At 37.0% G+C, this 23,647-nt stretch overlaps 8 protein-coding genes across 29 annotated transcripts in view; 2 read left to right on the forward strand and 6 right to left on the reverse strand.

Annotated features, from left to right (window-relative positions):
- Positions 1–2,549: 2,549 nt before the first annotated feature.
- LOC105271623 (uncharacterized) lies at positions 2,550–7,363 on the reverse strand. Of its 4 annotated transcripts, XM_011313288.1 has the most exons (6): positions 7,276–7,363; positions 5,357–6,238; positions 4,476–5,208; positions 3,548–4,075; positions 2,870–3,081; positions 2,550–2,792 (listed from the first exon to the last, which is right to left on the reverse strand). In XM_011313288.1, exons 2-3 carry the CDS (start codon positions 5,736–5,738, stop codon positions 4,487–4,489), a joined length of 1,104 nt encoding a protein of 367 aa, XP_011311590.1. In that variant the 5' UTR covers positions 5,739–6,238; positions 7,276–7,363; the 3' UTR covers positions 2,550–2,792; positions 2,870–3,081; positions 3,548–4,075; positions 4,476–4,486. The 4 variants fall into 4 exon arrangements, with proteins under 4 accessions (XP_011311590.1, XP_011311588.1, XP_011311589.1 ...); XM_011313286.1 differs by having other exon boundaries at positions 3,548–5,208; XM_011313287.1 differs by having other exon boundaries at positions 3,548–5,208; positions 5,357–5,949; positions 7,276–7,356.
- LOC105271622 (ninjurin-1) lies at positions 6,304–8,077 on the forward strand. Of its 6 annotated transcripts, none has more exons than XM_011313281.1 (2): positions 6,304–6,906; positions 7,339–8,077. In XM_011313281.1, the coding sequence occupies exons 1-2, from the start codon at positions 6,902–6,904 to the stop codon at positions 8,036–8,038; spliced, it is 705 nt and encodes a 234-aa protein (XP_011311583.1). In that variant the 5' UTR covers positions 6,304–6,901; the 3' UTR covers positions 8,039–8,077. The 6 variants fall into 6 exon arrangements, with proteins under 6 accessions (XP_011311583.1, XP_011311582.1, XP_011311585.1 ...); XM_011313280.1 differs by having other exon boundaries at positions 6,304–6,881; positions 7,326–8,077; XM_011313283.1 differs by having other exon boundaries at positions 6,305–6,906; positions 7,359–8,077.
- Positions 8,078–8,093: 16 nt separating this feature from the next.
- On the reverse strand, positions 8,094–11,307 carry LOC105271628 (uncharacterized). 6 transcript variants are annotated; one of them, XM_011313302.1, is made up of 6 exons: positions 10,856–11,307; positions 10,008–10,260; positions 9,826–9,928; positions 9,496–9,745; positions 9,146–9,299; positions 8,094–8,759 (listed from the first exon to the last, which is right to left on the reverse strand). In XM_011313302.1, exons 2-6 carry the CDS (start codon positions 10,258–10,260, stop codon positions 8,563–8,565), a joined length of 957 nt encoding a protein of 318 aa, XP_011311604.1. In that variant the 5' UTR covers positions 10,856–11,307; the 3' UTR covers positions 8,094–8,562. The 6 variants fall into 6 exon arrangements, with proteins under 6 accessions (XP_011311604.1, XP_011311603.1, XP_011311601.1 ...); XM_011313301.1 differs by having other exon boundaries at positions 9,496–9,754; XM_011313299.1 differs by having other exon boundaries at positions 9,496–9,754; positions 9,826–9,934.
- A 1-nt stretch (position 11,308) lies between these two features.
- On the reverse strand, positions 11,309–13,404 carry LOC105271650 (kynurenine/alpha-aminoadipate aminotransferase, mitochondrial). The gene is made up of 7 exons (XM_011313337.1): positions 13,370–13,404; positions 13,008–13,194; positions 12,604–12,720; positions 12,090–12,413; positions 11,784–11,910; positions 11,417–11,625; positions 11,309–11,359 (listed from the first exon to the last, which is right to left on the reverse strand). The coding sequence occupies exons 1-7, from the start codon at positions 13,402–13,404 to the stop codon at positions 11,309–11,311; spliced, it is 1,050 nt and encodes a 349-aa protein (XP_011311639.1).
- An 857-nt stretch (positions 13,405–14,261) lies between these two features.
- Positions 14,262–17,053, reverse strand: LOC105271627 (eukaryotic translation initiation factor 2-alpha kinase 1-like). Its single transcript, XM_011313296.1, has 6 exons — positions 16,963–17,053; positions 15,741–16,768; positions 15,502–15,672; positions 15,155–15,313; positions 14,751–14,888; positions 14,262–14,680 (listed from the first exon to the last, which is right to left on the reverse strand). The coding sequence occupies exons 1-6, from the start codon at positions 17,030–17,032 to the stop codon at positions 14,450–14,452; spliced, it is 1,797 nt and encodes a 598-aa protein (XP_011311598.1). The 5' UTR covers positions 17,033–17,053; the 3' UTR covers positions 14,262–14,449.
- A 321-nt stretch (positions 17,054–17,374) lies between these two features.
- Wwox (WW domain-containing oxidoreductase) lies at positions 17,375–19,662 on the forward strand. 4 transcript variants are annotated; one of them, XM_011313293.1, is made up of 8 exons: positions 17,405–17,561; positions 18,017–18,023; positions 18,078–18,142; positions 18,255–18,491; positions 18,593–18,788; positions 18,851–19,036; positions 19,111–19,280; positions 19,342–19,662. In XM_011313293.1, exons 1-8 carry the CDS (start codon positions 17,501–17,503, stop codon positions 19,635–19,637), a joined length of 1,218 nt encoding a protein of 405 aa, XP_011311595.1. In that variant the 5' UTR covers positions 17,405–17,500; the 3' UTR covers positions 19,638–19,662. The 4 variants fall into 4 exon arrangements, with proteins under 4 accessions (XP_011311594.1, XP_011311595.1, XP_011311596.1 ...); XM_011313294.1 differs by having other exon boundaries at positions 17,475–17,561; positions 17,947–18,023; XM_011313295.1 differs by lacking the exon at positions 17,405–17,561 and adding an exon at positions 17,566–17,588 and having other exon boundaries at positions 17,947–18,023.
- An 85-nt stretch (positions 19,663–19,747) lies between these two features.
- Positions 19,748–22,792, reverse strand: mRpL15 (mitochondrial ribosomal protein L15). Its single transcript, XM_011313290.1, has 6 exons — positions 21,945–22,792; positions 21,004–21,814; positions 20,777–20,931; positions 20,528–20,693; positions 20,288–20,447; positions 19,748–20,149 (listed from the first exon to the last, which is right to left on the reverse strand). The coding sequence occupies exons 2-6, from the start codon at positions 21,109–21,111 to the stop codon at positions 19,848–19,850; spliced, it is 891 nt and encodes a 296-aa protein (XP_011311592.1). The 5' UTR covers positions 21,112–21,814; positions 21,945–22,792; the 3' UTR covers positions 19,748–19,847.
- Positions 22,793–22,832: 40 nt separating this feature from the next.
- cno (adherens junction formation factor afadin) overlaps positions 22,833–23,647 on the reverse strand; it is a 51,742-nt gene continuing 50,927 nt past the window's right edge. For all 6 annotated transcript variants that reach the window (XM_011313304.1, XM_011313306.1, XM_011313303.1 and 3 more), the window contains one exon: positions 22,833–23,535. In XM_011313304.1, coding sequence (XP_011311606.1) covers positions 23,295–23,535 — 241 coding nt within the window. In that variant the 3' untranslated portion in view covers positions 22,833–23,294. The remainder of the gene's footprint in view (positions 23,536–23,647) is intronic.

Here is a 23,647-nt window from a genome sequence, read left to right on the forward strand (position 1 = left end):
AGCGTTCCAAACAGAAAAATGCAAATATCTCGGTTCCTATGGGTCGCAGAGCAAAATCCTTGAAATCTGGACCCCCCCTAGACTCTTAACCCCCGGCCTGGAATACGATTCTCCATCATTTCCAACAAAAAATAAAAAAAAAAAATTTTCAAAAAAATTTTTAAAAAAATTTTTTTAAAAATTTTCGAAAAAAAATTTTCAAAAAAATTTCCAAAAAAAAAAATTTGGACCTCCCCAAGACTTTTCACCCCCGCCTGGAAAACGGTTCTCCATCATTTGAACCCTACTGGAGCCCGAAATATGCGCTTTTATGTTTTCCAGCGTTCCAAACAGAAAAATGCAAATATCTCGGTTCCTATGGGTCGCAGAGCAAAATCCTTGAAATCTGGACCCCCCCTAGACTCTTAACCCCCAGCCTGGAATACGATTCTCCATCATTTCCAACAAAAAATTTTCAAAAAAAATTTTCAAAAAAATTTTCAAAAAAATGTTCAAAAAAATTTTCAAAAAAATTTTCGAAAAAAAATTTTCAAAAAAATTTTCAAAAAAAAAATTTGGACCTCCCCTGGACTCTTCACCCCCGCCTGGAAAATGATTCTCCATCATTTGAAACCAGCTGGAACCCGAAATATGCGCTTTTATGTTTTCCAGCGTTCCAAACAGAAAAATGCGAATATCTCGGCTCCTATGGGTCGTAGAGCAAAATCCTTGAAATTTGGACCCCCCCTAGACTCTTCACCCCCGCCTGGAATACGATTCTCCATCATTTCCAACAAAAAATTTTCCAAAAAAATTTTCAATAATTTTCAAAAAATTTTCAAAAAAATTTTCAGTTGAGGTTATTTTGGGACTTTGGGGACTTACACTGAGATTTTAGCACGTCTCAAAATAGCTTTGAATTATTCGAGTGCATATTCTAATAATAATATAATTCGATATAGTTCTGAAACAAATCATCTCAAAATATCTTTCAAATGTTTTCAGTGTAATCGACGGATGTTCACCCCTGTGAGACTGTGGAATATTCAAATACATAATGGCACTGCTGGAATTGCTGCCCGGCTCCACCTCGAAAGACCGAAGGGTGAAAATAAAATACTGAAGAGGGAAATAAAAAACACAAACACATTTTGGACCTACTATTTATTCAGCAGGTCAATCCGATCATCCATAAATGCCAATTGCCAGCCGAAATAGAAGAGGTGGAATCCCTTATTCCTGGAAATGGTGGCATACCTAGACTGAAAAAATGGATAGTGAAAAATTGCATACTCTCGAAGCATCACGCAACGACGAGATTGTTTATGAAGAGCTCGGCGAGCATAAAATACGAGATTGAGAGGCACTTGAGGCATTTCATCTGCGTTTTCCACCCTTTTAGTCGAGTGACGATCCTCTGGAGCACCTTCATCACGTTCTACACCCTGATCTGCCTGATTTTCGTGCCATTCCTCCTGACGTTCTACTTCCAGCGCCAAGACGACTGGATATATCTACTTCTTATAATAAATCTCGTCTTTTCAATGGACATTATCATCAATTTCTTCACAGGATACGTCGACACCACCACTGGAGCAGTACTCCTGGAGAAGAAGTGCATCAGCCAGTGAGTTACTTCACCTGACTGTCTTAATAAAATAATGTTTATACCGTATTTATGTAAAAATCCAATGGAGAAATTTCATCTGTCAGAAATTCTCTAGGATTTAACCAATTCTGTGTAATGACGTCAGTACAATAAATAATTAATTCATCATAATTAAACGGCTAAATAATTACCCCTACCATCCTCCACATAATAATAATAATAATAATAATAATGATGAAGTTAAAAAATTCGAAATTTTTGAAAAAGTATCAGGAGAACATAAACGCCGAACAGCTATTCACTGAAATCGGAAAATTCGAATTTTTTGAAAAAGTATCAGGAGAACATAAACGCCGAAGAGGTATTCACTGAAATCGCGAAAAATCGAATTTTTTGAAAAAGTATCAGGAGAACATAAACGCCGAAGAGGTATTCACTGAAATCGGGAAAATTCCAATTTTTTGAAAAAGTATCAGGAGAACATAAACGCCGAAGAGGTATTCACTGAATTCGGGAAAATTCCAATTTTTTGAAAAAGTATCAGGAGAACATAAACGCCGAAAGGCTATTCACTGAAATCGGGAAAATTCGAATTTTTTGAAAAAGTATCAGGAGAACATAAACGCCGAAGAGGTATTCACTGAAATTGGAAAATTCGAATTTTTTGAAAAAGTATCAGGGTAACATGAACACCGAGGAGATATTATTATTATAATAATTATTGTTGTTATTGTTATCATTATTAGGCAATATTTGACGACCTCTTTTTTACTGGATTTTTTCTCTGGATTTCCATTTGAGTTGGTCTACGTAATCTCCAGCTGTTGCACAATCCGAAGTGATATTCATTGGTACTGGACTGGATTGAATATGTTGAAAATAATCAGGATTAGGAATTTACTGGAGTCTACTGGACAATTATGTCATGTAAGGTGAAATAAACAAATAAAAAAAGGCGAAATGAAGATAAATTCATTTATTTATTCCAGGTGTACAAAATGTCACTTCAAAACACAAAAATAATTGGAATGCTAATAATTGCCATCATAACTTTCCACTGGGCGACGTGCCTGGAGTTGTACATACCGCTGGCAGCTGGAAGAGTAACCTGGGAGCACGACACATCTCGGTGAGGGATGAAAAATAATTCTGTAGATTTTCGGAGTCCGAACTGGTGTTTTTCCCGAGATATCAGCGGTGCACTCTGAAAATTACAATTACAAAATTAGTCAAATGAAAAAAGGTCAAGTTTTTTTTTATTGCATTATTTTTTATTCGTACCTGTTGTGAAAAGATCGTGGCTATCCTCCGATTACATGAAGAAGAGGGACACAATCCTGAAGAGGTACATAAGCTCATTAAATCGAGCGACAACCGCACTAATGAGCTCCAGTCATTATCTCCCTGTCGATACGACTGAGGACATAATCCTGAATCTATTTTTGACGATCCTCGGGAGGATTGGATTCATCTATGTCCTAGGTACACCATTTCTGCAATTAAAAAATTATGAACAATGTTATTATTAATTATGAATATTCAGCACAATTGCTGCAGCTAATGGCAACCTTCGACTCGACAAAAAAACGAAACGTCGGAGAAAGACAACAATTTTACGAGTACATGAAACATAAAGAACTTCCTTATTCCATCCAAAAGAGAATATTCAAGTATTATGAGTTTTATCAGAAAAATATTGAGAGGGATCAGATGATTATTTCACAAGTTTCACCGAATTTACGAGAGGTGCCACAGAAATCCATTAATTTTTTTAATGCATAAACGACTTAATTCAATTTTTAATATAAATAATAGAAATAATTACAACCCGATTATGTCCGCAGGAATTATTGCTCCACGAATATGAAAAAATGATCGCGAAAGTAAATTTACTGCGGCAACTTCCTCCCTCGATTCTCTCCCAAGTCATTACATTTATCAAAAGTGAAATCTACTTACCCAATGACTCGATAGTAAAATCCGGAAGTACTGGAGATGCACTTTATTATGTATCCTGCGGAACAGTTGCAGTGATGAAGAATTCAAGAGAAGAAATCCTCCGACTCTCCGAGGGCTCGCATTTCGGCGAGATTTCACTCATAGCAGATCACGAAAAATCTCTTGTAGATGTAATAGCCGTCGAGTTGTGCGAGATTTCCATATTAAAACGATCAGATTTCCTGTCGATCCTCACACCACACACGAACTTATTGAATCGACTTCACAGACTCGCCCTCACCAGATTAAATCGTCGAAAACCGAGATAGAGAATTTTTGATTATTTATTTCTATAGAAAACTATTGATTTTATTTCGATAGCATTTTTTTTTCAATGCCTCTTGACACCCCGTTTAAAATTTATATCACTAGTTGAAATGAATAAAAATAATTCACTAGAATATGTTATAGACTCATTACGACATGATTATGTCAACTTTTTGTGTTAATAATTATTCTATAGTGTGTCCGACGTCACAGTAATTAACACTGCAAAAAATATAATATTAATCGTATAACAATTTTTTTACGAGAAAATTCTATGGAAAACTCTTACGCTTTTTATAAGGAATTCTATTGGAGTTTATTAGAGTTAATACTTAATATTTCAAGAGAAATTATGCATGTACAAAAATCTATAGAAAAGTGACTACTAAATTTTTGTGAAGAACTCCTACCGAAAAACAAAAATTTATAGGTTATTCTCCCGCCAAATATTTTTTCCGAAATGAAATGATAAAGTTTCAGAAACGTTCTACAGCCATAACTGAGGAGACATCGATTTTCTCCATAAAATATTGACCGAATTCCTACAAAGTTCCAATACCAATTCAATAGAATTCCGTAGAGAAAAGAAAGCGTTTGTTTTAATAATTAAATCTTCACTCACCCTTAACTCGTTCACTGGTTCTTCGGATTTCTATAGGACTGTTGATAAACCGATGTGAGTCTCCAATGCTCCGGGTAATCGGCATCCCTGGAACCCTCGACGATGGTAAACGGAGGGGTGAGAGTGTCGATGCAAAAGTTCCGTTTGGCGTACGGAGTTCTGGGTCGTGGAACTGTGTTCTTGGACGGAAGGCCGTTCCTCTTAACGTTCTTGACTCCGAGATGAGGAGCCGAATGGGAATATCGGGCTCTCCGGAATCTCTCACCCCGGCAGTGGCAGGGAACGCAGTTCCGCAGATGAACAGGCTGTCGTTTCCTCGGGTTCGGGCAGCCGTAGGTTGCAGATTTCACGAGTCGATTGTCGTCGGACTCATCGGAGATATGTATTCCATCGAAGTTCTCGCAGAGTTCGTTGTTGGTTTCGTTTGCATGACAGGTGTCGCAGGTCGGGTCGTCCCTTCGACTGCTGCCCTTCACATTTATGAACTTCGCCTCAAACCTTTCCACTGGGCTTTTGAAAGCCTTCTCGTCCCCGGGTTCGTGTTGCACTAAAGCGAAAACTGCTGGTGCTGGCCCTCCGTCGGAACCGTCTATGTGCACCGGCCACGTCGGCTCGTAATTCGGGTCGACTGGCGCTTCCCAACAAATCGCCAAGTCCATGTTCGTTGTGGGAACTTTACATCCGAGACTCGGACCGTACTGCAGCGATGTACGAATTTTGTGCCCTTTCGTACCTGGAGCTCCAGTTCAATTTTCCATTTTGTTGTGCCGGATATAACAATTGTAAAGAACCAAACAAATGAATAAAACAAGTTAAATCAGTTAATGTTTTTTGTAATCCATATTCATTCCGTGCATGTGAAGACAAATTAATTACATTACCTTGATCGATTTTCGTCAAAACAGGCGATGATTTGCTGTGGAGACCTGCCCGACCAGGTCTGACATTTCTGAACACCGAATCATCGACTTTATCGGGCAGTGGCTGGTGCTCGAGATTCTCCGCGTGAAATTTCTTGGCTATCGCGAATCTGTCGTAAACGGAGTTCCCTCTGGACATCAGTCTCTTCTCCGAGGTATTTGCCGAGTCCTTTCGGACTAGTCTATCCTGTCGCTCCCCCTCACCCGCCACAAATTCCTTGAGAGACGACAGCTTCAAGTTCCCTTTGATGTACGTTGGCAGCCGACACGTGTGTTCTCTCCTGATCTGTGATGATACCCAAGTTCCTGGACAGTGGAGGCAACACTTCTGACGAGAGTTCATTTTCACGAGACAGTTTCACTCACTCTGGAGAGAATTTTTGGAGAGTTGAGTCTCCATCTGAGCACCGATTGACCCATTTATCACAGCCGAGTGGAGCATCACTGGAGGAATTTCTCAGGGGTGGGCTCCGGGGTTGTTTACTTGACAACGAGGTTCGATATCTCAGGGTTATGCAACCAGTCGAGGAATTCCACATCTCCGCGGAATTATACTTCAACATTTTTGAGAATTTTCAAATTCCGCTGAATCTTCAATAGACCATCTTTTATTATTTTTTAATTTTCTGAATTTCAACGGACTTTCCATTTTGAAATCCTTCGAACTTTGAAAACTATGAAAACCAGAAAAACTCAGGCTATAACATTAAAATTTCAGAAAACGTCTAAAAAACCGAAAATTTGCCGATGCCGGATTCGAACCTGCGATGTTGTGACTACGAGTCCAACGCCCGATCCATTAGGCTATCGTGACATTCTCGAAAATGAAAATTTTGATCTTCCCTATATTCAGTAACAATGAAAACCAAAAGAACAGAATAATTAATGAGCATGAGCAATTCCATTAAACAAATGACAATTCCCATAAACATGCGATAAAATTCTAAAATATTTTTTTGTGTATGAATCCAATATATCGTATTATACATAACATCAATGGTTATCGCGTGCATTTGAAATCCAGAGTACATTATTTATATTTCCAACATTGTCTCCGGTTGGAGGGCCAAAAATAACAATTTCCCATTTATGGAAAACGACCTGAATGGCCGTGGGAGTACTCTGGAGCACCAATGCGTCATTGATGATGAAAATCACCATCTGACTCTACTCCCTCCAACACTGACCTGAACTGATGGCCTTGATGCCAGAGTTAAAAGACAGTAAATATTAACACGCACAGCAATAAACACCATTCCTCACTCTAACCACTAAGAACAATAATTTCAATTAAAAATTAATCCCAAATTGAATGTCAAATGATAAAAAATAAAGAGTTACTGCAGAAATTCGTATAACGGTTTTGAAAATTAATTTGTCACGTGGGAATTTCATGATTCAAGTGTTTCAAGGAAACGTCTCTCGAGCATGAAGGATTCCAAGCAATTTTGAAGGAATTTTCCTCATGAGCTGGATAATTAGACAAGTAAATGAAAAACTGTAGCAATGAGGTAAAACTTTTTGAGATATATCTTAAGACTTTGGAAATTTTTTTTCTCGAAATCATTTTTCAATTTTGATTCTCAACCCCAGTGAATCCCACCTCTCTGAAGATTTTTCGATAATAATAATAATATATAATTATATAAAATTCTAAACTCGGAAAAAAGTTAAAATTGAAATTTCCGCTGGCCGAATCAATTTCTTTCCATGCAATGAAAAAAATATTCTCGGAAGTCTAAATGATCATATTTATTAATACCAAATAAATATGTATTTGTTATTAATAAATTTTTATGAAACCTTTCATTGAATCGAGAAAAAATATTTCCGATTCAAATGCAACATTCCGCAAATAAACAATCAAAAATCAGTTTTACCTCCGAATCGTCGAATGAAGTCCCAAATGCCTTGAAGATAATCCAAACAGTGTGGTTAATCAGGTTACTAATGAATCGGGAAGATTCCCCAGGTCGTCCCTACGACGACGACGCAGTGATGAGTTACATCGACGACGAGCTGGAGCTGTCGAATCGAAGATCAACGGAAAATCGTCAATCACTTCCACTCCTGGAGACAGACAACACCTTCAATCCACCGCCGACATACGGTCCAGAAGTAGACGACCTGGTGCCCCCAGGAAAGCCAGGAATAGACGAGGGTCTTCTTCCCCCACGTCCCTTCACCCCTCATCCCTCCAACGGCGCAATACCCCAAGTACCATTCGACGTCAATGTCTATCAGCAGAAGAAAACCCTCGCCCAGGGGATGATGGACCTGGCTCTCATCTCCGCCAATGCCAATCAGCTGAGATACGTCCTGGGCTCGAAGAATCATCCGTTCTATCTAGCCTCCTTGGTGATGATTTGCATGAGTCTTTCACTTCAAATTGCCGTGGGAATTGGATTAATCTGGAACAGCCGTTACGACGTCAAAGAGGATGATCAGGTGATCAGGGCGAACAGGGCGAATAATTGGACTGTAATCGGTGTTTTTCTCGTAACCATTCTCAACGTTTTTATATCATCATTCGGAGTCATCGATCCACCGGATGTCGTCACTATTTCTCTGAAGAATGCAAACGATGATGACAGCATCGAACCGCTCAATAGAATAGGATATCTGAATCAATCTATTTCATAGTTGTTCAATCCTTAAAATAAAATTGATTGATTAATTATAGATTATTCATTCAATGAATGAAGATTTTTTGTTCTTTACAACGAATTTTGGGTGAAAATTCGTTGAAATTTAATCGTACATTTCACATTTTTAGATATTATATGACGGAAGAATAAATGTTTCAATCGATATTTAATGTTTTTATTGGTAATAATACTTGTAATTGTAACGATTACACATAGCAACATGAAATTTATAGTCATATTGGGATAGAGTGAATAATCGTTGGTAAATATCAAAAAACAATAGTTCAACAGTCACCCGATAATAGTTATCCCCATGCACTCGATCATTGAACTCGAAATTATTTAATATTTACGTTAAATTTGTAGTTGATAAAATTTATCACTTGCCAGTAATCAATTATTGTTATTGATGTTTCTTTGTGGATGCTCTTTGTCTTGTGTCAATGGTATCCGCTCATTCATTCAATCTCTCGTTTGTTTATTAAAAAAATGTGATTGTTACTGTGATTAAAAAAATGTTTATATGTCTGGGGTGTAAGCGGCTAGTGCTAGGCTATTTCTCAGAATGGTTTCACCACCAAATTGTTGAATTGTTGAATTCTTGCGAATTGTACGGCTGTGGGGGTGAAGATTCAGGGGCGGTAGATTTGGGTGCTCTATTCTGGTTGGAGAACTCACTCGGGGTCGGAATGTCTCCCTTTGACAGCCATAGAGCTCTAAAATTTTTGACATGTGTCACTTGCGAAAATTATTTCCTAATAAGTCTCTTTGCAATCGAATTATCCGCAAAATGAGTAATCTGACAAAAAAAATTGCATGAAACTTTTTTGTAGATCATGCATTTGTCTACAAAAAGTTCAAGTCGATTTTTTTTCTGTAATCGATTGTTTTCGAGATAGAGAGAGGATTCGATAAATTGTTATTATTTTTGAAATGTTTGATTATCTCCGTAGGTATTGAGTTTACGAGAAAATGTTGAATAGCATTTTTTTCAGGAATTAAATTCTTCACTTATAAATTCTTATCACTTTTTCTCCTCAGACCACTCATGAGCTGGATAGTTCGACTTTTCGATAGAATATGAATTCTGAGAATCACTCACCCGTGTCGTTCGGTTCTAATACATCATTCAATTGAAAATACTCCGCTTTGATTGACAATGGCTCTTCATAATCAACGAATGCTGTGTTGTCGAAAGCGATTTCCTCCTTGGGAGTGGATCGCACCGGAGAAGGAACCGGCGGCTCGATATAGATCTGCAATTAAACGATGATTGATTCATTAATAAAAAAAAATATAGTCAAATATTCATTGTGTTATATATCGATAAATTTTCCAAACTATTGCTTTTAGGAGAAAATATCAGAAGAGTTTTTTCATCAGAAATTTAATTGACTACAAAAAAGTCCTTCAACTTTTCTTTCTAAAATCAATAGTTTTCGAGATACATACATTTTCAACTGGAGCCGTTGGATAAGTGCGTTTCGGCGTCATGCCGTTCCCGACAGTTTCATACGTATGATCTTCGAGATAATGTCGTGTCGTCCCTCGTGGTGTTAATGTCGCCCACATTATCCGGCTGTCCTGCATGCCATCAGCTGTACACGGATACAAAACCGTCTCATTCTGAATGCGCGCACTTTTTGGTTGAGTTATTGCTGCCGCTGGCATCGAGATAGTCCCACCTTTTTGACTGGTATTGCTGAAATTTCTATCGCATCAATCCACAATTATTGCAAGTCCGAAACACTAATATCATTAATCATTAATAAATTAACTCACAATTTGCACCGCAACAGGACAATTACTAAAAGTACACTGACGACAATTATTCCCACGCATGACAGAATAAGAATCAACAGCCACGTGTCATCGAATAAATTCCCTGCAACTCAATTATAAAATTAAAAAATCGTCAATTGGGCATGTTATTTTATAATCGATAGAATTACCATTGGTATTACCTTGATGGGGCATTTCCACGTACTGCACCCCATCGACTTTCCAATCGCAATGATGATTGCAGAGTGTCCCATTGACTTGAGCCCCGACGATGGGTAGACCATTCTGTGAATGAACCTCTGATCCATACTGCAAAAATGAGGGAATCGGCGGGGGTGGAATCGACAGAATTAAATTTGGGGGTGGACCTATTCCACAAATGGCGCAACTGGAGTCATTCATCATCATTATTCCCGGCAAATCCGTTGTGGTCATCTACAAAATAATAATAATAATAACAATAATATTAATTACATTGTATTGTTGCAAAATTAATCCTCATCGTTAACTGTAATGGCGTGTCTCCCGGGGAGATATTTATTTATAATAATTATCCGCGTGTGATCTGGCTCTATTGAACCCTCACCATTACAAATCTCAGCGCATACGCAAGATTCGGAGAAAGAAATAATTTTGAACAGAAAATCATGACATGCACTATTTCCACAGAATTCCCCATTAATACCTATCACCAAAAAATTTTTTTTCAATTGATCAATTTCATTAAATTTATATTAATATCCATTAGAATTTTAATTAAAAATTCCTCAAATTATTCTATAAACTTCAAATTTCTCACTTTACAAATGGAAAATAAATTCTAATAATTAATAATAGTGGAATTGTTAAATAAAAAAATGGAACGCGGTATAACAAAGAGCACCATGGAACACTTCTGCGAACTAATCGATGGTTCAATGACATCCGAGTAATTATTTACACAATACCTGAATTTCAGGGATTTTTCATGCTGAACAACACCGAGTGGTATATGATTTTGATAATTGTGATAAATAATTATTCACTTCACCTTATTTTAAATAAATGACGGATTCCCCGGTGGACAGAGCTGACAGCCACATTTAACTGAGTCCTGTGGAGATGATGGAATTGAGCGCAAGCGCAAATCTATTGAACGTCTGGAAATCCTGAGGAGAATCGGGCACTTGTCGATGGCAGGAGTTCAGTATTATCTGGTGAATTGTTTTAATCGAATATTTTATGGGGCGTGATTTGCCCCAATCGATTTCTCGAGGGTCTCGAAATTTTCGTACGTGATGGCACGCACGAAAGAATTATCAATAAACAAATAAAAACATATTAGTGCACATTAAAAATAGAATTTATTGATAAAAAATATTTACCATCTCAAATTTAGACCGAACATCAATTTCCTATGATATCCATGATTTTATAATAATAATAAAAATTGATAGAACTTGATAATCAATATTATAATTAATAAGGCAATAGATTTGGATAATCAATTATTACCTATTGATTGACGGAGAATTGTACCAAGAACTTCCATTGCCTGTAGAAATGATAAGATTTAAAGCTACTAAAAATTATTTGAGATTGAATGACGTACCTTGTCGACTTGTTCTTCTGTAGAGAAACTGTAGCAAAGACGGAGATAAGAATCGGACTGGGGGCTGTCGTAATCGAAGGCACTTCCAGGGATGATGAAGACACCGTTGGGAATTAATTCCTTCATGACCAGATCGAGGGAATTTTTCTTCGTATTCAGTTTAATCCAGACGAACATTCCGGCCTTGGGGACCGACCACTCCACCAAGCCTGAAAATTCATAAAATAATGGAATATACAAATTAATTACTCCTGGCAATCGAGTCTTGAGTAATTAATGTGATTAATGAGACAGGGCCTCGGCACTCGATTTTGTGTTTCGAGGAGTTGCATCTGTTTGTTTTTTAAATAAAGAATTAATTGCAAACCTTTCAAATGTTTATCCATCGATCTGATCATCAAGTCTCGTTGACACTTGTAGAAACTCTGAACTCTCTTTATATGACTATCGAATTCCTCAGAGGACCAGTCCTCCAAAAGCTTGAACATCAAAATCTGCAATAAAAAATGTATGAAAAAATATTAATGAATTATTTAATGAATCCCTCGTCCTAATTTTCTTTGTCTCCAAAATTTTTATCTGCATTTCTTGATTTACAATTGGAACAATCAGAGTCAAAGAAGCCAATGCAGAATTTTTGTATCAAAAATAAATGATTAGATTGAATTATCACCTGTGATAAAGACGACGCGTGAAGGACAGTATTTTGAAGACTGACGATTATCCTGTTGATGATTTCCTGGGGTGCGGTAATAACTCCCAGTCTCAGGCCCGAGCTCACGATTTTGCTGAACGAATCCAATCTAATGACTCGTCCATCGGTGTCCATGGACAGGAATGATGACGGCTGGTGATCCAGGAAGTGAACGAAATAGTAGGCGTCGTCCTCGATTATGAGAAAATCGTATTTCTGGGCGAGCTTGTAAATTTCCTTCTTTCGATCGATTGTCAAAACAGAACCAGTGGGATTCGCACCTATTGGATTCACGCAAAGTGCCTGCATGATAAAATTACATAATTAATTATCATTATATTAATTATTAACAATTCGTTCCCATTTATTGTGTATTAATCATGAAATCCTCTAGAGTTCCAATAGAATATCGAATTTCTAGAGGAAGTCCTGGACTGATGATTTAATTAATACCAATTTATCATTTATTAATTAATTAATTAATGGAACTCACTTTTGGTAATTTGAGATTATCGTTTTGTCGTGCACTGCAAATTCGGTCGATCTCCTCGGGAATTATTCCGTCTGCGTCTTGGGGGATTCCGATGTATTCCGGATTCATCGCGTGTACCTGAAAAATAATTTGCGGGATTGGAATAATGATGAGGGAGAATAATTAACAAAGCGCATTATTTTCGAGGTCTGTTTTTCGATGATATCTCGGAGTCGAAGGAACATAGCGATTTTTTTGTAAAAACATTTTTTATAGAGAAAGATAAGATCTGGAAAAAAGGTTGATATGAGAATATTGTTATCTCCTTTTAATCCTGAGATATCCACTAAAGACTCGTCTCGAAAAAATGCACTTATCGTATTTTTCAGTTAACAATTACAATTACAGTTACAATTTTCACTCACTGCAGCTATTGTTCCCGCATATGCAGGCGCTTGAACCATGACAGGATCCCCCTCATCGATCATGAGATCGAGAATTTTGTAAAATCCATCCTGAGATCCAGGAACAACCGCGACATCCCAATTTTTAAACGGGGGACTGTGCCATCGGCTTTGGAAATCTCTCCATTTGTTTATCAGAGGAAAATATCTAGAGCAATTGAGATTTTTTTATCAATTTCTATCGTCCCTCATTAATGATAACATTTAATGATAATTGGGTCACGCATGATAAAAATGTTTCCAACAGTCCGAGGGGTACTAATTATTTTGTGCAATTTTTTTTACAATCTCAATGGATTTTTAATTAATTTAGTGGATTTTACCCTTGGGACGGTCCATATTGCAGTCCATCCCCCATTTCTTTCTCAGATAAAGTAATTGTTTTATCTCCACACGTAACTGATAAATTTTTAAATGGAAAGAGAGTCGAGTTGGGCATTCCAGATGCTAAATTAATCGATCCAGGATTTTGCAAATAGACTTTTGCTAAAAATAAATAAATGTTTTCAGTAATCTTCTTATTTTCTATTATCTTGAATTCAATCATCAATTGAATAACATTAATAATAATTAATAATGACGATGCACTGCTGAATTTAATTGGAAAATATGTGTTTTTAAAAAATGTAATTAGTAGTGGGAGTTGTTAATAATTGAATTGTTCACTTACTCAATCGCCTGATGAGATTATCCCTCCGGAAATTGCTCCTCCTCGCGAAAAATTTCGTGTAATCCATTTTCTCTTGCACTGGTGTAATGAGATAATTAGAACAACCTTCTCCCCAGTCCCGGGACTGAGTGAATCGAGACTTTCATATCATTCAAGCGTCGGGTCGTGTGGGCTACGATTCACTGATAACGATGACACGTCAATCTCACTCCGCAAATTCACTTTTCAACTTTCAAATATGCATTTTTCCCGAATATCTCAGAATTCAAGGGCCAAATAAAAAATTTGTAGAGGACTTTTTTGTAGATCTCACTCAGCTCTACAAAAAAGTCCCCATAAAAATTGTTCTATCTCCCCAAGACTCCGAGATATTTATTAAAAACTAAATCTCGAGTTTCGATTATTTCACGTTTCATTGATTTCCTTTCCGTTACTGTGAACCACTCGGCTTCTCCGATGTAAATAACACCAGACACTTGAGCAATCCGCCAAAACACTCGCAACTCTTGTTTGTTTTGAAAATAAAATTTCCAAACAGAGTGATATAAGAATTTCCTTCATATGACTCACCAGTCGAATTTTATTCTCTCGTCCCTTAGAAAATACTGAATAATACATTCTCTTCGTTTTAAAAATCTAAAAGTATAAAAAATGTTGCTAATAATATTTCGCCAACTTTCCGCTGCGTATATACAAATTATTTTATTCTCTTAACTTTGGGGAAATTATCTTTCTATTTTTCTGGCATCTCGAGTGCTTTCACTGTGGGTTCGATTTTATCGAGCCTGTGTCGGAGCTCCTCAATCTCCAGCCTCAAATTATCGATGATAATGTCTTTCTCTTTGATCGTATCTGTCAATTCAGCAATAATCGAGTCTTTATCGGCGTTCAAACTCTGTAATAATTCGGTGGCTGAGGGGCGCCTGATGGGATCGACGAGGAGAAGTCGTTTTATTGTGTCGGCCTGGGAAAATAATAAGTATTATCCTGAGGGTAAATAGAGGAGATAAATGTGCCGATTTAATGAATTTTACCCATTTTGGATATTTTTCCACGAACTCCTCCGGCATTTTTCCAGATTTTAATTGATTTATCAGAGAATTTCTCTCCATTCCCGTTTTCATGGGAAAAAATATCTCGAATATAACAATTCCTAGGCTGTAGAGATCACTCTAGAATCAGAAAATTGAATTATAAAGAGTTCGTGATAATTTTGAGAGAAATCGATTTTCTTAGTGCGTGAGTTATCGGGGAATATCTCGGAATCGAAGAGAGATAGCGATATTCTTGTCATGGCCTTTTTTTTAGAGTGGAATGAGAGCTACGGAAAATGTCCTGACAGAATTTCTCTGTTTTAATTGGGTGCCGAGATATGCCCCGAAATGCACGAAGTCGTATGAGCTGGATAAAGCCAAAAAGATGAAATAAATTTTTTTACTTTTGGATTGCACTGGCCATTGAGTTGCTCAGGTGCTGCGTACAATTCCGTCCCGAAGACGGGATGATGACTCTCCCGTTGACGAGGACAGGCCAATCCAAAGTCTCCGACCTGAATTTCCACTCGTTGACCAATGGCCCCGATAAAAATATTGCTGGGCTACAATTAAAATCATAAATTCAAATTCAATAGAATCCCCCGGATCTTATCAAAGCTGCTATCACCACTGATAATCCAGTGATAACTTCAGTAACAAAATTATAAACCGACACAATTCCAATTTTACAATTGAAAATAAAATGTTACTTCACTCACAATTAATTAATTAATAATTTTCTGGGACTTACCTTGATGTCATGGTGTACGATATCTCTAGAATGCATATAGTGCAGTCCATCGAGGATTTGTTTTAAAATCGTAGTGGCAATAGGTTCTGGAGTGGCTTCTAATCTCTCATCGAGCCAAGCTCGCAGTGTTTTTTCGCAGAGAGCCATTTGAATATAAATTGTTGCATATTTCTGAAAAATAACAAAAACAATTAATGGCTTGATCAGAATTAATCATACGTCGACTAAGATATACTTACAACTCTGGAGGAATTGTATTGACAGATCCTCCTGTCAGTGACAGCATCTGTATGATCTGGGGACGGAATTTCCTCGATGTCACTGCTATCAGAGCTGACACTGCGATCATCAGTCTCTCCATCATCATTTCTAAAAGACACAACATCAGAATTCCTCGACACACGATCGACATTCTCACTGATTCTTCTGCCTATAATATCAGTCGCAGAATTAAATTCTTGAAATCGTTGATTGACGATTTCACAGTGGCTGACAGACCTCTCCCTCTCCCGCTGATTACGACGACTAATTGATTTTCTAAAAGACATACCACCACGAGACTCTGAATTAAGAGAGGAGCGGCTATTTTTTAATTGATTACTAGTCTCACAGGAGTGGCTCTCAGGGGACATACGTCCAATCAAAGACCTTTTGCCCTTGAATTTTGTTCTGGGGAGGAGTGAGTGCGGTAGATTGTGCTCGATCCAGGCGCCCTTGTACGCCACGATATTCGTGTGATTAAGTTTAGCGAGGGTTTTTACTTCCTCCAGTTGCTGGAGAATATTCTTCACTCGTCCTGACTTGACTATGATTTTTTTAATAGCATACTCGTGGCCATCGAGCCGATTAATTGCTCGATAGACAGTGCCGAAACCCCCGGAGGCAATGAACTCACGTTCGTCGAATTCAACGGCGTAGCGAGACCAATCTGGAGACAAATTGGGAAATTCGATTATGTCTTCAGAGCCAGCAGCAGCTCTTGCCACAGCCACTAGTCTGTACCAGGCCTGTTGGTATTGTCCCCTCATGCTCTCGAATTCCATCATGTTGTAGGAACTGTCGATCAGTCTCATTTCGTGGAGTTTGTCACACAAAATGAAGTATAATTTGTTCCTTCGGGTTGGATCTGTCTCGAACATCGCGCAGATACTCTTCAGGAGGGATTCGATGAGGAGACTTGTTGATGGGGCAACACGACCCACTATTTGCCCCCCACTTGAACCATCGTGGGCTTCCTCAAGACGTCGTGTTATCCGAGAATTGTTTCCTGTAATTAAAATAAGAGGAAAAATATTTTTTCCAGAATTAGAATTTGAGGAGTTCCAATGGATTTTTTAAATAAGTCGTAATACAAAATTTGACAATTCTTCATTGCGAAGGAATTGCAATTGTTTCAACTGCAGAATAATTAAGAAAAGAGATGCATGAAAGAAATTATGTAAAGGGAAATATCGAACTCACCATTGTCGAAAGTGGATATCGTTGACAAGTTTTTCCAAGGGTTTGACTTTTTTGCATTGTCATTACTCATTGTTGAGTTATGTATTTGATCAATAATTGAAGTATCTCCTCGATCCTGTTATTCCCGATGTAAATAAATCCGAATAAACGGCATTCTTTCCTCGTCTCCGAAAGCCCCTGCAGGTTATGACTGTCCTGTCACCATAATTCACACTAAAAAATTGATATTCAATGAAGAATCCTGCCACCTGCAGAGTCCAATTCCATATCAATTGTTACAACGACGATATTGAGAAAAAATCTCATTCCATTACTAGATTTTTCAATGTTGCCGGGTAATACACTCTCGTTCAGATAATTGTTCTGGTATGAATTCCGAGTTCTCAGAGATTCTAGTCGCGATCAGCAGCGCTCATAGCAAAAACCGACACTCGTCGACACTGGTATGACCGACCGAAAATCACTGAAAACAAATCCGCGAATTAAAATTTAAAAACGTGAAAAATGGTGACTATTTCACACGATTCAGATAGTGAAGATGAATTACCCCCTGGGTGGGAGGAGAGGACAACACTTGATGGAAATGTTTATTACGTCAAGTAAGTGCTCTATACTAAAAATTACAGGTTATATTTTTACTCAAACGTCTAATTATTGTTATGCCAACAATAATCGAATTATTCGTCCTTTCAATATTAATCCTAAAATAATTTTCCTACGGGAAAATCCTAAAATGTCTCTAAATTAATTAATTAACTAATTAATTCATAAGGAATTATTCTGCTTAGTCATTAAACTCTTTTTGTTATTTTATTCGTAATAATAAAAAATCTCTCGCAGTTGATTGGTAAAAACTGATTAATTAATTAATTAATTGAAGGGTTATTCGTGTCTTTGGGGGTTTAATTGATGAATAATCTCCGAATTATTATTTCTCTTTGATATTGCTTTTAGAATTATTTTCAATGTTGTGATAATTTATAGAAAACAATAAGAGTACTGAATAATTCACATTCTCTCCGTTCATTATTCTGCAATGAATCTATGATCTCAGAGTCTTGGTGAGTACCAACGACTGTAAATATTCCTGGAATAATGATATTTTTTCAATTTAGCCATTACACGAAATTGACGCAGTGGAAACATCCACGAACTGGTAGAAAAAAAATTGTGGAAGGAGGTAATTACTGATTAATTACACCTTATTACCCCATTCCAACGATCACGTACCCCGTTCTCATAAAATAATTTATCACAAACTGAAATATGATTTAATTAATTAATTTTACCAGAGCTTCCTCCTGGGTGGGAAAAGTGCACGTCAGACGATGGAAAAATAGTCTTCGTCGATCACACAAATCGAACGACAACGTACACTGATCCACGATTGGCATTTGCTACTGAATACAGAGAGCCTATGCAGCCAGTGAGACAGAGATTTGATGGTAGTACACCAGCTCTAGCTGTCCTACATGGAAGAGACTTGAGAGGAAAAGTTGCTATTGTCACTGGAGCAAATACAGGAATAGGTGGATTGATTACTGAATTATATCAATTACAGCTTATTATTCAATCCAATTACTCATAATTATTGATTCTTTTCGTCACCTTCGAATTATAATGGTCCTAGGCTTCCAGACTGCCAGATCTCTAGCTTTTCACGGTTGCACAGTGATTTTTGCATGTAGAAATGAGGAGAAAGCTGAGGCTGCCATCGAGGCGATAAGAAACGAGCGAGAGAACACCACGTGTGATATTTTGCAGATGGATTTCTCTTCGTTGCACACTATGAGAGATGCCGCTGAGAAATTTAAGCAGAAGTACAGGTAAATATTTATTTTCTGTTTGAGATAATTGATATTAGGATATATGCATTATTGAATTGCAGAACTCTCGATATTTTAATTCTCAATGCTGGAGTATTTGCAATGCCATACACTTTGACTCAAGACGGTTATGAAACGACTTTTCAAGTTAATCACCTAGCGCAATTCTATTTAACTTTGCTACTGGAGCATCCGATTAGGAGTAGTAAAAATCCAAGAGTCGTGATTGTTTCGAGCGAGTCTCACAGGTACAAAAAGGCCAATAAATAAATTAAATTTAGGATATCCCTTGGATAAAATAAAAACCTGAGGAAAATTTTAGATTCTCGAGTATTCAAACGCCTGAGGATATCCATCCTCTGACCCTCTCTCCTCCAGCTTACAAGTACTGGTCGATGGCTTCCTACAACGACTCGAAGCTCTGCAATATTTTATTCGCCCAGGAACTAGCCAGGAGGTGGCCCTCAGTCAGTGTCTTCAGTTGTCATCCAGGTGAATTAATTACTCCCACCAATAACTCGATAAGACTGCAATTTTATTTCTCTTAAACCAGGGAACATGGTCTCGACAGAGATCTCTCGTTACTCCTGGCTGTACAGATTCCTCTTTGCCCTGGTGAGACCCTTCACAAAGTCACTCCAGCAAGCAGCAAGCACTTCAGTATTCTGCGCAACTGCTCCAGAGCTCGAGGGAGCCACAGGGATTTACTTCAACAACTGTTTTAGGTGTGATCCCTCGAGCATATCCCTGGACTCAACTCTGGCCTCGAGACTGTGGACCGTCAGCCAGGAGATGATAATTAACGTTGTGAAACGAGAAAAATTGTGGTACGACCTAGCTATCAAGTGAAAAATCCCCGGAGCTTCGACTCTCTCGGGATTATTGCCAATCTAGGTAATTTTTATCCAGAGAAAAATCTAAAAAAACATTTCATCAATTAATATGAAACGTTTTAATGGATAAATATCACCAATTGAATTTATGAAGTAATAAGATCGTTTTGTGATCGTTTTATATACTTTTTATCAACTGTACATATGTAATAATAAATGGTGGATGTTAATTGGCGTAGTATTCCCTGAGGTACTCAGCCTTGGGTTTTAAAATGGCCTTGTCCTTGAGGCTCACCACCCACCCTGGCTCTAGCCCATAGAATATCTGTCTCGGATCTTTTTTCTCTGACAGCATCTCATAGTCAGGATCCTCCTCGTACTTTGGAAGGGTGTATCCGTACTTCTGAGCAAGGACCAAACGCTCGTAGGCTACTTTATCTGGATCTGCCAGGTATCCACGAGTTGCTGCACTGGAATAATATTCCAGGCAGTCTGAAGGTGGGAGCATTCGCCTGGGAATTGGCTCACCTGCAGATAATTATTCCCCACACATCCATTAATTCATTCCACCAGATTATTTATCCATCCGTTCGTGTACCCAATTATTATTATGTTCTCTTTTATTGGAGCAAAGAACAAATAATTGATTTAATCAATTGGTCTTACCTCTTTTGAAGAATTTTTCAGCATCGGACAGGGCAAATAAACTCTCTCGATCGTAAAATGCAGTTGTTATGATCCCTCCATTCTTCTCAATAGCAGCAATCACTGGTTCTGTCGCCCATTGAACTTCGATATTCACTTTAGCTTGGAAATCATTGATTCCCTAGAAATATTCAACTCAATAAAATTGCCCTGCGACCATTAACAATTCAGAAAATTTATTTCTAAGAGAATTTCACGTACCTCATCAGTGAGATGAACTCCAGCATGAGTTTGCATGAAATCGAGATGATAGAGCCCAGTATTGAATAGAGATAAAAGATCTATTGGCTTCGAGGCATCAATTCTGTTAGTATCGATCATTAATTGCAGCTGGTGAAGACTCAGAGGTGGATATTGTCTCCTGACACTGAAAAAAGTATAAAAAATTCAGTTACAAATCACAACTCGAAATTGACTGAGTGAAATCGATAGATTTGAAAAAATTCTTACTGATGCCCCTTGTAATAAGGCTCCCACTGGAATCTGAGGTAAAAGGGAATATTTCCTGTTTCATAACCAGTTCTCATGTAATTTTGCCTCTGCCCTGATCCCTTGTTACCTGCACCATGCTTATCTCCTCCATGGGCAGCCCTTCCTCTTTTTGTCTACGAGAGATTGAATTCTCATTCATAAATTTTCTCCGAAAATTTAATTCTAATTTAATAGATAATTTGTACCTTCTTCAATGTTCCTGGATTGGCCCGGAGGTTCTGGAGACACACCCTGGGCAAGGACCTGAGCATCGACAGGGCCCAATCCCTTCCTCCTTTTCCCATTCCTGGCATTTTTAACGGGTAAATCCTTTTATCACTCCACAACAATCACGAATTTCTAATTTCTTCCAATTTTCTCGTAAACTCTTCACGAGATCAGCTGCATGTTGACGAGAAGTCGAACATAACCTAATTCACCAGTAAAGCAATCAACACTAAAACTAGATGAATAAATAATTCCTAATTGAATTATTTATATTTAATTGTCTCTAGGCAAGAGGTTTGAACGAAAATCTTATTATATGTCGGAGAAAATTTAAAAAAACTCGAATTTCGTTATAGTTTTTGGAATTCGTAGCACCACATACATTCGGGAGTTCTTTACCGAATGATTCTAATCACGTGGGTAAAACAGACACTTCACTTTTTGTTTCGAATTTGCAAAATGTCGAGTGTAATGGCACTGAATTAATTTCGATGTGAATTGTGTACGTCCCGATCAACTACTTGAGGATTATTTGTGTTATCCAGTGTTGTTACTTATAAACAATAGGCACAAAGAGATGAGTGATTTAAATAATTTTAAAAAGACTTCACAGGCACCAGTATTATAACACCTTACCTCTTTCACTGACTCTCTTCAACTGGTCAATTGAAAATATTATTGCCTGTTTGCTTTCGATCGTCTTTCTCGGATGTGTCGTTCTGTTATTGTTTACGTTTCGCGGTAATCCACAATACAATGGGTATAACTCACTGACTCCCACGTACTCAACTGAAATCGATATATACCATTTTAGACATCAAAACAATTCATGAATACTTGAGAATTTTATTTCGTTCACTTCGGAATATTATAATCTTTTACAAAATAATTACACAACGTTATGAATTGAAAAATATACCAATTTCTAAATTCTATTTATCTAATAACATATGGAAAAATTCATTAATGATCAAATATACTGTGTACTAATATTGATATAGTTGCTTTGCAAACTCTCTGTCACATGATCCCCCTTGATTCCCCCCCTTTTCCCCCGGATATATCGTCACAATGAAAAACAGTAATACAAAATATAGTGCAATGAGTATATGCTATACATAAAAAGGAGGGAATTCACTTCACTAAATTAGCCCCTTGGATTTTTCGTTATAAAAATCATGCTGAAGTTGGAGTTTTTAATCGTCAAAGTTCACTTAGTATGAGATAAAATAATCTCTCTATAACATCGATAAGGCTACAATTTTCATTATCGTTTACGTCTACAATATATCAATATTTTATTTATTTTGTTCATTAAAAGATTTCTACTCTTATGGCTGTCCACTTGAGACCACTCCAGAGCCACATTCTCTCAATTATTTATTAATATAAAAGTATGATAACAAGCTGCTCAACGTATCACTATTCGGTGCTGTTAAACTTATAAGGAGATAGCAATAAATAATAATAAAAATGAATTGTTATCTGTTAATTAGATAATTGACGTTATATCTAGGACCAATTCTACTATTTTTCCTATCGATGGATTAATCAAATCAACTGTGGAAATTCTTTAAATCTCTCGTTCATAAACAGAAATCCTATTCTTATATCACATATATTGAGGATAATATTTAAGGTTTTTGAAAATATGAGATGAGAATATATTCCCTTACCGCAAGGAATGTTGATTTAGATATTTCATTGAATTTTTTAACACGTAATCACTGTGATATTTTATTTGTGGAGATTATTCTCTTTTAGTGTTTAAAATATTGATTTTTATTCCGTTTTTCAATATCGAGAATTTTAGAATTTCTAGCACAATTTCATAATTTTTCAATGGATCTATGTAATTATTTTCAATGTATTTTTAAGTTTATATCAAATATAGATATTATGTTTGATTCATAATAAATATATTCTAATTTGATTACTTTGTCTTTATAATAATAAATCGAGTTAAAAAAGTGAATTCTGAAATAACTATTAAATTTCTACGTTAATTAATAAACTAGGCATAATCTGAACTCGTCGTGTCTTAATTATTCACAAAACAATATCGTCAACTCGTGATTCGTGGTTATTTAAATCGATTGGAAATAGATTTTACAGAGATTAACAACGTAAACTCGTTTGCTAGAGGATCCAAACAAAACTGATATTGTTTAGACTCTGGATTTGTTATCAAATAACAAATAAAAATGAAAACAAAAAGAAAATACTGCATTCTCCCTAGTTGAAGGTATTTACATGTCGTATCAATCGTCTAACTCCTATTATTAGTGTTATTGTTGTTATTGTTGTTTGGACTCAGTGGATTTCCGATATTGTCAATTTCCCGTTGGGCACGGGATATTTTCACTTTGTCCCTGGGGGTGCCGTCCTCGCCCGTTTCCATCGCGAACATCTTCATTTTTTCCTTAAAACTCAATTTTTCGGGTACTTCTCCCAATTGAGCGTTCAGCTGTTGCTTCTGCTTTTCAGCCAATCGTTTTTGTCTGGGGTCTCTGAAAAAATAATAAATCACAATGGAAATTAATTTTTTTGCTATTCTTGCGCAATATCTCGAAATCCACGAAAGATGGAGAAAAATTTAGTCAACATTTCTTGTGGATCTTT

The sequence above is a fragment of the Fopius arisanus genome, unplaced genomic scaffold (assembly GCF_000806365.1).
Source record: "Fopius arisanus strain USDA-PBARC FA_bdor unplaced genomic scaffold, ASM80636v1 scaffold00115, whole genome shotgun sequence".
NCBI classification, from domain to species: Eukaryota; Metazoa; Arthropoda; class Insecta; order Hymenoptera; family Braconidae; genus Fopius; species Fopius arisanus.